We start from the raw sequence: 16,639 nt of genomic DNA, 5'->3' as shown, positions 1-16,639 counted from the left end.
CAACCTTTTTTTTTTTTTTTTAAATGATTGTCAGTGTGGGCGCCCGGGTGGCCATTTTGTAGAGCGCGCGCCAGTATGAAGAGGGTTATTACTCGACGCAGAGGCCCAGGGTTCAAATCTCCCCTTTCATGTCAGTCCTGGTGATTAAAGGCAGAAATGCCCCAAAAAATATTCTTTAAAAAAAATGAGTGTCAGGGTCTTGACACAAGACAAAAGTAAAGCCAATCGTTGCACAAGATTTAAGAAAAAGACAAAGATTATATATATATATATATATATAATTTGTTCATCCCACTGGTATTCCTTTTGAGCAAATACAATTGCAGAACTCAATTTTAGAAGCTCAAAGACAAAATCTTTTGTTTCCCGGGGCATTTTTGGTTTCACGTCAGTGCATCATTTTTTTTCTGTTTTATTTCTATTTTCTATAAATAAAAGTCAGCATCTTGAAGAAGATCTGGGCACTTCAAATCAAGAAAATGGCATTATAACGTTTGTAATACAAATTAGACAAATACAAATAATCTCATCTCATTGATTTTAGGACTTAACAGTTAATTATTTTCAACTCAAATGAAATTACTACTTTTTTCGTGCCAAAATCAGAATATGTGTTGAATTTTTAAATGCCATAATTACTGTGACACCCACAGGGAAACCGCCCTCCATTCATCACGTCGAAATAGTTTCTGCCAGGACTAATGCAGACCCACAATGCCGTGCAGACCTCCGCCCTCCTTCCCCCCGCATATTCCCTCCATCTGTTTTCACTCACGTCCTCTAATCAGCTCAATTAAGGAGCATCTACGTACTCAATTTCCACGACAGTTAACGCGTCTCGCGAGGCGAACGTTAGGCAGCTGATTACCCGCTCTGAGGGAACTTGCCTCCCAGAGACTCAAAAAAATCTTTTGCTGAGCGGGGGAAGAGAGGGGGGAGGGGGAGGAGGAGGAGGAGGAGGAAGGAAATCAGAAGAAATCATCCAGGGAACAGCAAATATCATCCAGTAATTTCAACATCCTCAAGCATCTGTTAAGTCAGAGCGTGAGGTGATTGTCAGCGAGCTGATTACCATACGACTCAAATTCCAGCGTAAAAATACTGTGGAGCGAGAGGAGGAGGAAATGATGAAGGCGGTAGGGAGGATTAGAAATGAGAACAATATTGAAGCTGGAATGGCCAGATCTGTCCTCCTGAGTTTTCCACACGTCCACAGATAAGAATAAAATCGAATAATACAGTCACACAGCACATTAAGATAAGATAAGATCAATCTTTATTATCTGTTCACACAGAAAATGTTCTCGCATGGTCTGCTCCAACAATCAATTAAAACGATCTGTATGGTCACCCAACAAACATCTGATACCTTTCCATCATGCGGGAACACACACACACACACACACACACACACACACACACACACACAGTGCGTTTCACTATCTTTGTGGGGACCCGTCATTGACATAATGCATTCCCTAGCCCCTTACCCTAACCTTAACCATCACAACTAAATGCCTAACCTTAACCCTTACCCTCACCCGACCAGAACCTAATTCTAACCCTAATCCTAATCCTAAAACCAAGTCTTAACCCTCAAACAGCCCTTTAAAGGAGTTGGGTCCAGCATTTTGGCCCCACAAAGCTGTCCGGACCCCACAAGTATACTGTATTCCTGGTTTACGAAGTGAAGATGTGTCTGCGCAAATTGGAAAATGTTTAAAATTTAGGTGCAACAAATTGTTTTTGCTAATTTCTATGATCTTTGTCTGCACTTCATCAAGGTACAGTGATTAGCAGGAAAAGGAGAGATAAGTCAGAGTCTATGCACATCAACATATTTATATATATATACAGTGTTGGGAAGGATACTTTCAAAACGTATTCCATTACAGAGTACAGAATACATGCCCAAAAATGTAATTTGTAACGTATTCCGTTACGTTACTCAATCTGAGTAACGTATTCTGAATACTTGGATTACTTCCACATTGAATTGCATTTTATAAGTAGGAATGCGGCCGTCACATACAGCCTACTAAACAGGCCTATTCTGGTGTGTTCTTCTGTTCCAACTGGCTGAATGTGTACCTGAACAAGCAGATAGATTTTTGTATTTGTAGTCCCGAACTGCATACTACAAAAATCTAACCGCAGTCTAAGCTACCATGAGCTAATTTTAGCTAACGTTAGCTAACATGTCAAACGGGGCTAGAATTTCAACGGCTGTTTTTAAGTTGGATTAGAATCAATAAAAGCTTCAAGGACAATGTTTTGGCACTCTGATTAATATAAGCGCATTAATATCATCAACAGCCAAAAGCAAACATGTATAAAATAAAACTACAGGTTTACATCTTCTATACCAGCTGGGCCCCGTTTCAGAAAGCAGGTTTAGTGAAAACTCTGAGTTTGTTAACCCTGAGATGAGGGTAACTCTGGGTTTTCTGTTTCAGAAAGAGAGGGAACTTCACCTCAGAGTCAGTTACTATGGTAACTGAGTCTGTGACCCTAACCTGGTCTGGAGCAGGTTTTCTTCTTTCAGTCTCCTCCCTCTCACACAGCTCTCTCTCATTTGTTATCGGCATGAATACAAAAATCAGTGTTGGTTTACTAACCATGTTAGGTAGACTATAAAACATTTTTTTTTCTTCTAAAAACACGGCATTTCCTTTTGTCGACGATCCCGTTGATGAAGAAGCTGTATTACTTTGCAGGGTGTTATATGTCGGGAGATGATATTGAGGCCCCGACATTTTAATTTCCAGATAACTTCCTATTTGAGTGGTATCATTTTTCTTCCCAGTCTGTTATGCAGCCTGTAGGCTACCTAACCTTATCCGTCCTCATAGCACTAACGCCACCCATCGTGGACATGCTCTACATCCCAGCACATTATTTCTGTCACATAATTTTGTTTTGAAAACAGCAGTTTTCTTTACAACACTGGTGATGCGGAGCGTTTTAGTAAAGCCACTGTAAAGCAAAGCGCCGTCAGAAGAGTGTGACTCGCTCTGAAACGTGTTTTAAACGTTTTTGTAGTGTCCCCTGGCCACAAACCATTAAGAGCCATTAAAAAGGAGTTCCACAGGATTGCAGCTGAATGAGGTATACACTATATTGGAATATACGCATTTACTCTAGCAGCACTTTTCTCCCACGCAAATTCTCTCTCTTTTGCAGCAGCTGCTGTGTTGTTTTAACTCGCTGGAGCCATGATACTACGATTCACCGTGGTAACAACCACAAACAAACGTGTCGGCGGAAATACTCATGCGCACATACAGCGAGTTAAAAAAAAACAACACAGCAGCTGCTGCAAAAGAGAGAGAATTTGCGTGGGAGAAAAGTGCTGCTAGAGTAAATATTCCAATATGGTGTATCATATTTAATCATAAGTAGGCTATAGCCTAATATTACTGGTGAAATGGTAATGAACCTATAATCTATTTCATTTAGGTGCAATACTGCGGGCGAAAAAGTACTACACCTACTAATCCCACTCAGCAGCACCATCATTAACAGAATTATAATTCATAATCTTTTATTTCAAAGGGTTTACCTCATTCACCTGCAATCCTGTGGAGCTCCTTTTTAATGGCTGTTACTGGTTTGTAACCAAAAAAGAAAAGATAATCCCATTCCACGCGATCGAATGCTTTTTCTGCGTCTAATGAAACCACAACTTCTGGTACATTAGGTGAAGGGCTGTGAAGTACATTTATAAGACGTCGCACATTAGAAAATAAATACCGCCCTCTAATGAAGCCCGTCTGGTCGGTTGAGATCAGGCATGGCAAGGGGGCCTCCAATCGCATCGCTAACAGTTTAGAGAGTATTTTAACATCAGAATTTAACAGCGACACAGGTCGGTATAAACCACATTTAGATGCATCCCTACCAGGTTTCAGCAAAAGTGTAATAGATGCTTCAGTAAGGGATCCTGGCAATTTACCTTGGGATAAGGAGTGGTTAAACATATCTAACAACAGGGGGGCTAGCTGACCAGAGCATTTCTTATAGAAATCAATGGGGAAGCCATCTGGCCCTGGGGCCTTCCCGTTCTGCATTGCAGAGATGGCAAAGGTAACCTCTTCAAGGCCCAGCGGTTGATCTAATTGCTCTTTTTGATCATCAGAGAGGGTAGGAACTTGTATTTTATCAAAAAAAAATCAAGAAAAGTGATGCGTCTTTAAATGACTCTGAATTATACAAATCAAAATAGTAATTTTTAAAAATATCATTTATTTTTAGAGGGTCTGTGGTCAGCTTTCCTGTCATATCTTCAACTTGAGAAATATGTTGTGATGCCGATTAGAGTTGCTCTGTTTCGGAAGTAAATAGTAAATTATACTGAGTTTGAAGATCTATTCTCTCTTTATATAGTGATAGTGGAACACGTCCTATCTAGATCAAATATTAAATCTATTGACTGTTGTTTTTTTTTCTTTCTTTCTCTATTCTGATAGGCGGAATATATGCTATTATTTCCCCTCTAATAACAGCTTTAAATGTTTCCCAAAGTAATGACGGAGAAACTGAATCTGTCCTATTAGTTTCCAAAAAGCTAATGATGGCCATAGAGATAAAATTACAGAACTTCCCATCTGATAATAATGTAGTATTAAAGCGCCACTGAGGACTACTAGTGTAGTTGTTGCTGGCGCCATATTCAATCTTCTCCAAGGAGCAGTCTCAATTCTCAATCAGTTTTTTATCAATAAAAAAGTAATCAATTGCATTGAGGATTCAAAAAGCGCCAGGGATCCACACATGCTGCATGCTCGAAAACTTTTGAAAATCTACTGGCCATTTTCGAGAGGGTGTGTACTTTAGGGTTGGATCTGTCTAAGTTGGGGTCCATGACCGTTAAAGTCACCCCCTCAAATCAGAAAATCTGGCAATTGACAAATAAGTTGTTGCACAAACCCTGCATCATCCCAGTTAGGAGCGTACAGGTTCACTAGTATAACAGGTGTATGGGAAAGCTGCCCAGAGACTATAACATAGCGGCCTTGTGAATCAGATATAACACCAGAGGAGTTACATTTAATTTTCTTGTGTATTAGTATTGCTGTTCCTCTTGCTTTAGAATTAAAGCTAGAGTGAAAGATTTGTCCCACCCACGGTTTTTTAAACGTAGTTGGTCAGATTTACGTAGGTGAGTTTCCTGAAGGAATATAATATTAAGGTGAATAAGAGAAACTCCAGGTTTCTTGAAGAAAACCTGCTCCAGACCAGGTTAGGGTCACAGACTCAGTTACCATAGTAACTGACTCTGAGGTGAAGTTCCCTCTCTTTCTGAAACAGAAAACCCAGAGTTACCCTCATCTCAGGGTTAACAAACTCAGAGTTTTCACTAAACCTGCTTTCTGAAACGGGGCCCAGGACTGTCAGGTGCCTGTTTCTGTTGCTCAGAAAACAAACGCAAGTCGGAATATGAAAATAATGGACGTTAAATTCAGTTTCAAAAAACATTCATGAAAAGACGCCAAGTTTCTGAGCATCTGGTGACTTTTTCAGATCACAAGGTAAGCCTCTTTTTTTCCGTGAGCAAATATTCTGGGCCCTGTTTCAACGATCTAAGCGTCATCACAGCATGAAGCGCCTGGCGCAGGTGCGTTTAGGGCGTGTGACGAATCCACTTTTGCTAGTTTAACGGTGGAAGAAAGGGTCCGTGCGCCAGGCGCATGATTCAAAAGGGTTGTACTTGGTGTCTTCATTAATTCATAGGTGTGTTTTGGGTGTAACATGCAATCAACCAATCAGAGATCATCTCCCATTCCCTTTAAAAGCCAGGCGCGTTTGGACCTTAGAGCATTGCTATTATGATGGCGGATTTGCACCCTAATATTTTTATTTGTAATCTTGTGTGTGTGCTGCTGCGCTTCCCTGTGTGTGTAACAAGCATAGTGTGTGCGCGCTGTGCACAAGCCTAGTAGCATTTTACTAATTTGCTGTTAAAATAACAATGAAATGCTGCGCTATTGACTTTAGACCAGGTTTTTGTTGGTCAATGGCGCGATCACTTCCCGCTGCCTCAAGATAGCAATACGCCCAGAATGCACCTGAACACACCGACGCAGTTGACGCAGCACGACCATTGGTGCAGGTGCATTTGCTATTTAAACAACGTAGGCGCTGGATGGGAAATTGACAACTGCGTCGGTCTTAAACTAGCAAAGACACTCGGTCGGGCTTTGCACAGTGCTGCGCTGGGTGCAAGATAGGGCCCCCGGTGTTTGTTCTTTGGGCAGAAAAGAAATGAAATCAGGACCTGTGATTAAACTTGAATCCTCATTTTAAAGTCCACATACATTCTCTTGCATTTAGTTGGCACTGAATGAAAAACTGCTTTATTACTTTGAAATAATTAAGCAACCAGTGTGAAAGAGGTTGGGGGGGTCGCTCCCACAATAGATGTAATCAATTTGCGTGACCCTGGAATGATCACAGCCGTGTTTTGGCTTTTGTCAAGTGCATGAAATAACCTTTGGACTTTATTTGCTCTCTTAAATTGGAAGGTAATTACAGTTCTTGTCAGTGTGAAATTTAGTCTGCAGATCTGAATATTACGTGTCATTACTGTGTCAGAGCAATTTCCCTGAGCATTCTTGTTGGTGGTAAAGGTGTAAAAATTACAAAGAAGGAACCTGATTTTTTTTTTCTTTCTTCTTTGATGGTCAAAGCCGAGCTGTGAACTCTTCCCTTGACATGCGGCATTCAGGAGTTCCGCAGTAAATTGGTACCTTTTGAATAAGTAAATGTTTCACCCTCTTTGAGTTTTGCCGTTTGGATGCCGCGCATCCTTTGACCTCGCGTTGTAGTGTCGGCGGCGCGATTGAAGCGATGCGTTACAGAAGCCAACGTTGATCTTCTGAACTCCTCTGGAGGCGAACACAGAGCGACAACCAGATACTGTCCTTGTTCAGAGAGCTGCTGCAACCCCATTAACATAATGACGGTTTTTTTTAAGGATGTTTCAGGATGGTTGAATGAAGCCGCTTTCCGTAGAGGAAGAATGTGCACTGTTGGTCTGAGGTGACATTCTCCATACTGGAAGATCTGTTATACAGAGAGCCTTTACATTCAGAAGGCCATATGTTGCCTCTTTGTAATGCTCCACTTTAAAGGGTAGGCTTGTTCTTATCAAGGTTTTTCTTTATTTTGAATGGCAAAAAAAAAAAAAAAAGTTTTTAAACTTTGTAAATGTTGAGTATTTGAAAAAAACTACTTGGTTGGGTTTAGGTAAAGATTGCAGTTGGGTTAAAATAAGGATGTTTAGGGTTAGGGTTCATCCGTGAAGAAAACACCTCTCCAAAGTGCCCGACGCCATCGAATGTGAGCATTTGCCCACTCAAGTCGGTTACGACGACCTGCAGTCAGGTCTTGAGAGAGAGAGAGGGATGAACCCTAACCCTAACCATAACACCAGATACTGACTGGTTTTTGGACACCCCCAATACAGTAAAACTGCACATTTTAGAGTGGCCTTTTATTGTGGCCAGCCTTAAGGCACACCACTGCAATAACCATGCTGTCTAATCAGCATCTTGATATGCCACACCTGTGAGGTGGGTGGATTATCTCTGCAAAGGAGAAGTGGTCACTAACACAGATTTAGACAGATTTGTGAACAATATTTGAGAGAAATAAGCCTAGAAAAACAAAAAAGTGTATGTGTATGTGACTAGGGATGTCCCGATCCCGATCACATTATGGGATCGGAGCCGATTATGGCATTTTTTAACTGATCGGCATTTACCCCGTTTACCTTAACCCGATCATGTACATCAGCTTGTAGTGATCACCGCCTTTAATCACACACGCCCTGCGCCATAAACGCACCGTCAGTCTACCTGGATGCCAGCACTTTCAAACCAACATGGCGCGGCCACTCACCAGTGTCTGTCCAGAGTCTCGTAGCTTGGCAACAAGTAAAAAAAAAAGTCCATCTTTCTTAGTCATCCTTTTTTTACAGAAGCATATTACTCCAATTCTCTACCCTTCTACCGTGATTCCACCAGGAAATCAGCTTACAGGCCGTTATTCCCTGGAGCCGACATCAGTAAACACGAGAAGAAAATCAAAGAGTGACTTTTAAGTGCAAGAGATGTAGTTTCACTAGACGGCCCTTTATACTACGTCAGCGGACTTCCTCCTCTGCTCCTTTGCCACCGTCATAAGCAGAGTTTATGGTTTCAGTATATCATCTCACTTCTCCCAATGTCAGTTTTGGTGGCAATTTGAGACTTATTTTTTATAATTTTGCCTTTAGGGAAAACGTTTATTACAACTTGGGTGTTATTGTCGAAGCTTGGGCCATTTGTTTTATCACTTATGGTTGAACTCACCAACTGAATAGCTAAGACGTTGGAACACAGTGACTTCCTTAAGCACTCAAACGATCAGACAGGTTGGAAACAAACCAACAGTTTATCCATATTACAGTTTTTCTTGATTGCTTTGATGCAGCGGTCAACTCAAACTCCACATTTTTCAAAACGGTTAACACACAGGCCGAAACAGTGGCATTCATGGTCAAAATGACACATTTTGTTTGCAAAAGGCTCTGACCCTTCCAAAACATTTAACATATGCAACAAAAGAAAATTCTGCCTTCAAACAACACAACTTGCAAACAAGTGTATGAGCTCTTCTAGTCAACCATTACACAGTGGACACCAACATACTAAATACAGCACTCAGTGAGAATCAGTGCACCATTGCTTGTCACTGTAGTCTATTACTGGACGTAGCTTTCATGCCACTGACATTGGTTGTCATATTTGCCTTCTTGCAAAGAATTGGATCCAGAATCAGAAATGCTTTGATGCACATTTTATTGATTCCACTGATCCTTATTTTGAAACTGTGGCTGAAAACTAAAATACTGTAAATATTACACAAAATACATGTAAACCAAAATAAAATCTGTTGGAGTATAAGAAATTAAGAAAATAAAATAAAATCATACAGTAAAGTATAAACATCTATTACTGTAGAGTATAGGAAATAGCCACTGTTGATACTCAGTCTCTTCTGTCTTAGACCTCTTCCATCCATGTTGGCAGAGAACAACACTGACGCTGCACCTTTAAGGCCTGCAGACTGTTTGCTAATTGAAGATTTGTGTGAAGGAGCGTCAAACAGGTGCTTCAGTGATTTCATACTGATGGAGGTAGTTTCTAATAGTTAGGAACAGATGGTTTCTGTTTGGTTACCATAGCTAAAACAATGGAGTTTGGACTGCTTGAATGACATCTGTGTTAACTGTTCTGCTAAAGGTTGGGGGAAATGTGTCAATCCAATGAAAAAGGGTTAACACATTTGCAAGAGGTGTCTTCTGCTCTGCTGAGACAGTGATGATGAAAACCGAGTGGATCCCAGTTTCTTTAAGCAGGTCAAAGCAATCAAGAAAAACTGTATCATAAATATTGTATTATCATCTGGAGGTAAAACTGAAAGTGTGTTCCTAAAATAGCAGTGATAATCCATAACTGCACAGCAACATTGAGTGACCACAGAAATTGTGTTGTGATGTGATGCCACTGACCTGTACTTTATAAATGCTCCTATTTTATGGACTGATTGTGCTGTCTGAATGTTTGTTTTTAGCTCTTTTATTAAATTTGATTTCTTTAACTTATATTTATTTCTGTATGAAAACTTTAATATGTTTATTTATCACATGTAATATCATTATCGCAATATTCGCATACTGCATATTTTCCTCATATTGTGCAGCCCTACTGGGACTGATGAGAAACAACTATGCAAGTACTCAGCGAAATGACAAAGTGAATTGAAATGTTGTTTTTGTTTCTCGCAGCAATGGTACACGGGCTCCATGAAGGCGGTGTGTGTTTGGCTGGCAGACAGACTGGACCTGCAGCTGCACACGTACCAGCTGAAAACACTCATCAAGATTGTGAAGGTAAGAAAATATAAGACCAAAACTTTTGTCAAAACAAAATAAACAGACATTAGTGTTGATATGCACATTTCCACAAAGAGAAGGGCTTTGTCATTAAAGGCTGACATTACTTTTACCTACCAAAATCCTTTGCTTTGCTGTTTGAAAAGAGCGGCAGTGAATGAGCCTCAGACTGGCTAAACTGAATTAAAAAAAAAACATTTCAAAACTGACATTTAAGGGGAAGAAGAAGAAGAAACATGAAGACAAAGTAAATCAAAAGTGTCCTTGAAAGCAGCAGCAGCAGCAGCGGTGTGAAGAGGTGGCGAGAGACCAAACAGAAAACTGCTCAACTCTCCTGCGCACCGCTTTTGTCTTTTCATAGTTTGCTAATGTACGTGAGATGTGAGCGTTGAACTTGAAAGCAAAGAGACAAAGAATTCTAATGGATTCTGAGTGAAGGTAAAACAAAAAGAGAACCTCAGATGCCTCAGTCTGCCTTCTCGGTCCGACACATAAAAGACTCGCTTCGGCCTTGAGCCTCAATTTACGCCGCTTTTGTCCAAACGGCAGCCGCTTACATTCCTAAGATGCTCTCTGTTTCTCTTTCTTCCCCTCCCCCCCTTTTTGCTTTTCTCTCCGCCCCTCCCACCCATCAACAGAAGACCTACCGTGACTTCCGGCTGCAGGGCGTCCTGGACGTCACGCTGAACAACAAGAGCTACGAGACGGTGTACAACCGCCTGACGGTGGAGGAAGCAACGGCAGCCGTGAAGTCGGGCGACGGCCTGCAGGGCATCAGCATGAGAGACAGCGACGCGGAGGACGATTGAACACGCATCAAACCTTCACACGACATCTTACCACTTGATTATCGTCCTCTCTGACAGATCAGGACCTTCCGTCACAGTGTGACATATGATGTAGATCAGGGGTTCAGATAGATCAGACCCTTTAACTGAACGAGAGACGGAGCAGGGACCCCCTACTACATATGTTGTATAAAATTAATTTGCATATTAAAGTAACATATAGGGCAGCCTAAAGCCTTTATACATACCATTTTAGTGCATAGCATACTAAGCTATCAAAAATGATAATTGTTGGCAGGATTTTATGAATCACGTTCCAGTGTTAAAAATACACAGTGAATCCTCTGTGGATGGCTACCTTAGTGATTTCCTTACATATAGGCCTGTAAGCTTGTGTGTTGTTTTTTTTTCACATTCATATTTGCTAATAATATTTTAGATTCATGTTAAGACATTTTCTTTTCTGCAGTAATGGTACGTGTCCATATAGGCATTGTTTTCACGTCAGGTATCGCCCCGCTTCCCAGCGTTGGGAATGCGATCACTCATTTGACGAAAATAGTTCACCGAAATGTGTTTCTGAAAACATTTTATGTGAGAAATAGGCCATGCAGATGCTGAATCTGCCTTGATTTCTGATCGACAACGGTCAGTTTGAAAGATTTCCGTCAGCTTTTTTGAGAGGCGCCGAGCCGGCTGCTCCTCATTTGCATAAAGTTGCCTGGATTTAACTTTATGCAAATGAGGAGTGGGCCGACTCAACGCCCCCCCTACACCAAAGTCCTCGCGGCGCTACTAGAATGCATTGCACGGTTGCCCCATAGAAATGAATGGGAAGTAGGGCTGCATGATATATATGCAATAACGTTGAATATCTATATTACTTGCGATAAATAGATATTAAAGTGTTCTCAGTTCTGCATTTCTGCTGATTTCAGTATTCTGCTAAACTACATTAAATTGCTTGTTAAATTTAAAACAAATGAAAGGAAATCATTTCTAACATTCTTTTATTGAGTTGAATATAAAAGGCACCACTAAAAAGAACGACAGTAACATTTTAAAGTGCCGATATTTTCTGTCAACTGACACAAAAAATGTCAAAGTGTCTTTCGCGATGTGTGTATTGCGCCAGTTGATATCGCGACGACGATTTAAAAAAACGGTATATTGTGTAGCCCTAGCGGGAAGCGTGGAAATGAAGCTGACAGTGGACACGTACTATAACTCTGAGGACCCCCTAGGGGTCCCAGACCTCCTGTTGAAAATCTTTGTTGTAGATGAAAAGAGTGAAGTTGCACGTGTGTATTTATCATGACTGAAGGTCCTGATCAATTAGAGACGAGCGCTCAGGCAGTGACCCCCCCCCCCCCTTCTCACTTCTTTTCTCCCATCCTGCCTCACTCACTCACAGCCCTGACACTGCTGTACATGCGTGTTGAAAACGTGCACGGGTGGGAATGTATGACAAACAGGAAATCAAGGCGAGGCGTGGCTTCTGACTGGACACTCTGGACGGTGCTGAGACAAAAACCCTCGTCCTCCCTTTCTCTCACCTGCAGGACAGGAAGCCCCGCCGCCCCCCCCCCCCCCCCCCGCGCAGCCATACTCTGATGTCACTTTGTACAGTCAAGCTCAGAGATTTCCGTCAGTGCAGCTCCTTCCCGTTTTAGTTTTTTCATCCACAGTAGTAAGCTAATTGTTAAAAAAAGGCTACGGCAGCTCTGAACCCCCCCAGTCTGAGCGGTCAAGTCTTTCTTTAGCGACAAATCAACTAAAGAGATTTTATTTTTATTTGACAGGAAGCTTGGAATTGTAAGGTTTGATTCGACTGTTTTAATCAAAGTTATCCACGGTTGTAAATTTCAATGTTAGTTTATACTTTTATGGTTTTATCATTTTTAAATTACCGACCTATTTGGTCAAATTGTTTAAGTCCTGCCAGCCTCTAGGTGCTGAAATATTCAGTACAACCCACAGAGCCTGCCACCACCACTGAAACAGCAGCATTGTTTGTTTAGACACATAAAATGGCCGACGTTTACATTTTCCTGAAAACCGACCTCGGGCGAATAATGAATGTTGTTTATGACGAGCAAATGCAGAAGTAGTGGGGCATTATAGCAACCCAAAACATCTTGTGGATCAGGGAGAACAGAAGACAATCCTTGACAAACGTTGACAACGTAGCAGTCCAATATTGGTTCCTTTCTACCAGGGGCACAATGTTTCTCTAACCGTAACCAAGTAGCTGTAATTACTTAAATGTAATCTAACCTTAACCCTGGCGACGGCAGATCAAAAAACACTTGTATGAAGGGCTGTCCTTGACTGGTGTTGTAGTCAAGACAACCTAAACCGAGACCAAGTCATCACAAAGACCAGCGTATCGAGACCGAGTTATTGGCTGCATTTGAAGCAGGAGGTTTTACATCCAATCACAGCAATGATGTTGAAACATAAAAATTAGGCAATGCAGAGGCAGTTTAGTTTAATCCGTGCAGTTGTGGTCTCGACCGGTCTTGAAATAAAATCCTGAGTCCTCTTTATCCGAGACGAGACCGAGTAAAAATGCGGTTAATTCCAAGACGCAACCAAAAGTGGTCTTAAGACCAAGACCGATCTCGAGTACCTCAACACTGTCCTCGACTAAAGAAATTCTCAGTCTACTAACACTCATACAATTTCTTTGACTGATTGATTAGTTGATTTAATCAACAGATCTGTAAAAAAATTAGTTTCTCCACAAACAATAGTGCAAAAGCAACTCTTAAAATCTTGTTTTTCATAAGTCATTCAGAAGTGAGTCTGTTAGCTATGATGGATGTTTATGATGGACAATAATTATGTTTCATCTAACTCGGTAGTTCGTTCCCACCTGTTTGATTGTCTGACTGTTTGTGTCTCTCGGGCTATCAGACTTCCAATAACTTTGAATGTTGTCATAAGTTGATGGTCAAACATACCGAAATTAGACCCAAGTTAATAATAATAATAATAAATAAACCAGGAAAACATCATATAACTTATTTTAACCACACTTTCCACCATGATATTTCCATGACTTCCATACTGCAGTTGCCGTGCACAGATGTATTAAAAACACAAATTAAACATTAACCCTTCAATGCTCAGAAGCGTTTCAGAACGAAAACAGAAAGGGCTCAGTAGCGTCATGTTTGATGTTCAGAGTCTCGCATCTGCAGAAGAACTCTTACAACTCCAAGCTAATGAAATGTTGCTGCACCGCTGTAGTTTCTGAACCTCCTGTAGCTCCAAATGTCCCCACTGCTGAACAACGACCGGTGGCCTCTACAGTAAAAGATGCAAAAACAAATACACCACTGTAAAACAAAATATCACTGAAACGGGTTTCTCGTTTCGGAGTTCTGTGAAGCAGGAAGCAAATGTAGGCAGGTCTACACGCAAACACAAAGAGTCAGTTTCATCACATAAAGGTCTTGAGAAGCGTTGAAACTAGGGGTCGACCGATTCGGTTTTTTCCGAGCCAATACCGATTATTAATAGTCAATGAAACCAATGACCGATATTTGGAACTATTTTGCATGTACAGTCAAAATTAAAATCTTTAAGTCAAAATTAAGATTTTGAAATGTTACAAACTGCAACACAAAAGTTTGTTTAAATGCTTTAAGCAATTATTTAATAAATTAGAAACTTTCAATATAATGCGCAAAATAGCTTCCTGAAGTTTTAGCACGCTTTCAGATTGTTTGCAAGTGTTGCATACTGCTTACAGAGCCGTAGCGGAGCTAAAGTAGCCAATTAATAGTTCAAACTTTATTGGTTATCAGTTAAATAAAACACCGATACAGATAATCTGTAAATTGCCAAATATCCACCACAATAATCGGCCAGGCCGATAATTGGTCGATCCCTAGTTGAAATGCTCTAACATCGGGGAATAAGTGTTCTGAATCACGATTACACGTCGATGTAGTTGCTGTTATCTCTGTCCGTTGTGATATTAACTGTTGTGAAGAAAAATATTTGAGCTGTAGAGTGAAATGGTCCGTGCTGCCTGATGTGCATCATATCCAACATTGATCAAAGTCTTAGAAACGTGCCAACAAACGACACGGAAAAGACTTCTTTTTTTTTATTAAACGGCAACGTTTCAGGAGAACGTGGATCTGTTTTTAATCTGATTGGTGTTTAATCTTCACTGTTGTTCATGCCTTCACTACCGTCTGTTTCAACGCATTCTCATGAACGGATTCGTAAGATTATCGAACGAAAATGTACGCACACCAATTAGTGTGATGTCCTACAAAATTGGGTTAAGCCAACAAAAGGTGACTGTGAGCCGGGTACAGAGCACCGCGAACTGCCGGTCCATTCAGCGGACATTACAGTTAAGTTTAGCCAAGAAGAAGTGAGCGTCATGTGGCGAAGACAGTTAAAGGTGCCGTAGGTAGATTATGAAGATCCAGGACTTAGCCAAAAAATGTTAACATCGACAACTTCTCAGTCCCTCCCCCCTTTCTGCTAAAGCCCAAAACGGTCTCCTAAGCCCCTCCCCCCACAAGGGAGAATGAATGCGTGTGCATGAGCAGTGATTGACACGCAGTTCAACCCCCCCCTCCCCCGGCCCTGATTGGTGCATCTGAACAGAGAGCGGTGGATTTTTGCAAATCCCACTCCAGGCTGTAGGTGGAGCCAGAGGAGCTGGATTTATTTTAATGACCTGCTTCATGTAGTTCTACTGGAACATAGGGTCAGTTTCAGCAGATATGACAGAAAGGTAGTTTTAGAAGTCTTACCTACTGCACCTTTAAGTTAAGGCACCAAAATGACTAATTAAGTTTAGGAAAAAGATTGTGGATTGGATTAAAACACTCCCGAGGAACGAACATGCGAGGGGTTGGGGCTAACCCTAACCCTGGGGAAAACAAAAGACTTTTACCCAGGAAGGGAACTCCGCTCCCCGGCTTGAAAGCGCCGTGTTCCTTTCCTACGCGGCCCACAGCGCTCTTATAGAGCTGCAGTCAATGTGGTGCATCCAACAAAAAAATGAATGGAATACATACGCATTACAGTGCATTACTTTTCCCAGCTTTATGTACGAATGGTTCATGAGAACAGCCTGTTTGCGTGTCGTCGAGAGAAAAAAAAATTCAGCCTGTAAATTCAGCGTAGGCCTCCGATCCACTGTGTGCAACAACCTGCCGTTTGTTTTAACTGTCCGATCCAGTTTATGTGAGTGCAGTTCAAAGGACAAAAACCTATATGAAGAAGTATATTTATATTGTCTTATTGTGCACCTGTTTTGTTCAGGTGTCTTATCTCAGTGTCACTATTAAAAATGTTTTTAAAGCACCTGTGTTTTCACACTGTGGGTTTTTATTCTCTGTTTTTACTCCAAGTCAAACTGAAGATCCATTTCTTGGCATCAGACACCAAAACAGCTACTGGACGCACTGATTCTCACCGATGGAATGTAACTAAGTACATTTACTCAACTACTGTACTTAAGTACAAATTTGAGGTACTTGTACTTTACTTGAGTCTTTTCTTTTCATGCCACTTTCTACTTCTACTCAGCTACATTTCAGAGAGAAATATTGTACATATTACTCCACTACATTTATCTGACAGCTTTAGTTACTAGTTACTTTATATAAATTAAGATTTCTGCACACAAAACACATGTAGTTTATAAAATCTGATCTTTTATTATACATTAAACTAGCCAACAATATAACAAGTCCAGCTCAAATGATTAGACCGTTAAACACACAACTGTGTGTATGCTTTACACTTTCTAAAATGTGAGGATTTTTCTTCATCGAGTACTTTTACTTTTAATACTTTAAGTACATGTTCCTGATGATACATACTAACTTGTAACAGAGTATTTTTTACAGTGTACTACAGGGTAGGCTATTAT

The 16,639-nt window shown here is 40.9% G+C and overlaps 1 protein-coding gene across 1 annotated transcript in view; it reads left to right on the top strand.

Annotated features, from left to right (window-relative positions):
• cadps2 (Ca++-dependent secretion activator 2) overlaps positions 1-16,060 on the top strand; it is a 232,684-nt gene extending 216,624 nt beyond the window's left edge. Inside the window, exons 26-27 of the mRNA XM_078256450.1 lie at positions 9,833-9,937; positions 10,579-16,060. Of these exons, the coding sequence (XP_078112576.1) occupies positions 9,833-9,937; positions 10,579-10,749 (276 nt within the window). The 3' untranslated portion in view covers positions 10,750-16,060. The remainder of the gene's footprint in view (positions 1-9,832; positions 9,938-10,578) is intronic.
• Positions 16,061-16,639: the final 579 nt, after the last annotated feature.

The sequence above is a fragment of the Sander vitreus genome, chromosome 8 (genome assembly GCF_031162955.1).
Source record: "Sander vitreus isolate 19-12246 chromosome 8, sanVit1, whole genome shotgun sequence".
Taxonomy (NCBI): domain Eukaryota; kingdom Metazoa; phylum Chordata; class Actinopteri; order Perciformes; family Percidae; genus Sander; species Sander vitreus.
The sequence above is the reverse complement of the archived record's forward strand: the minus strand, read 5'-3'. Positions and strand labels throughout refer to the sequence as shown.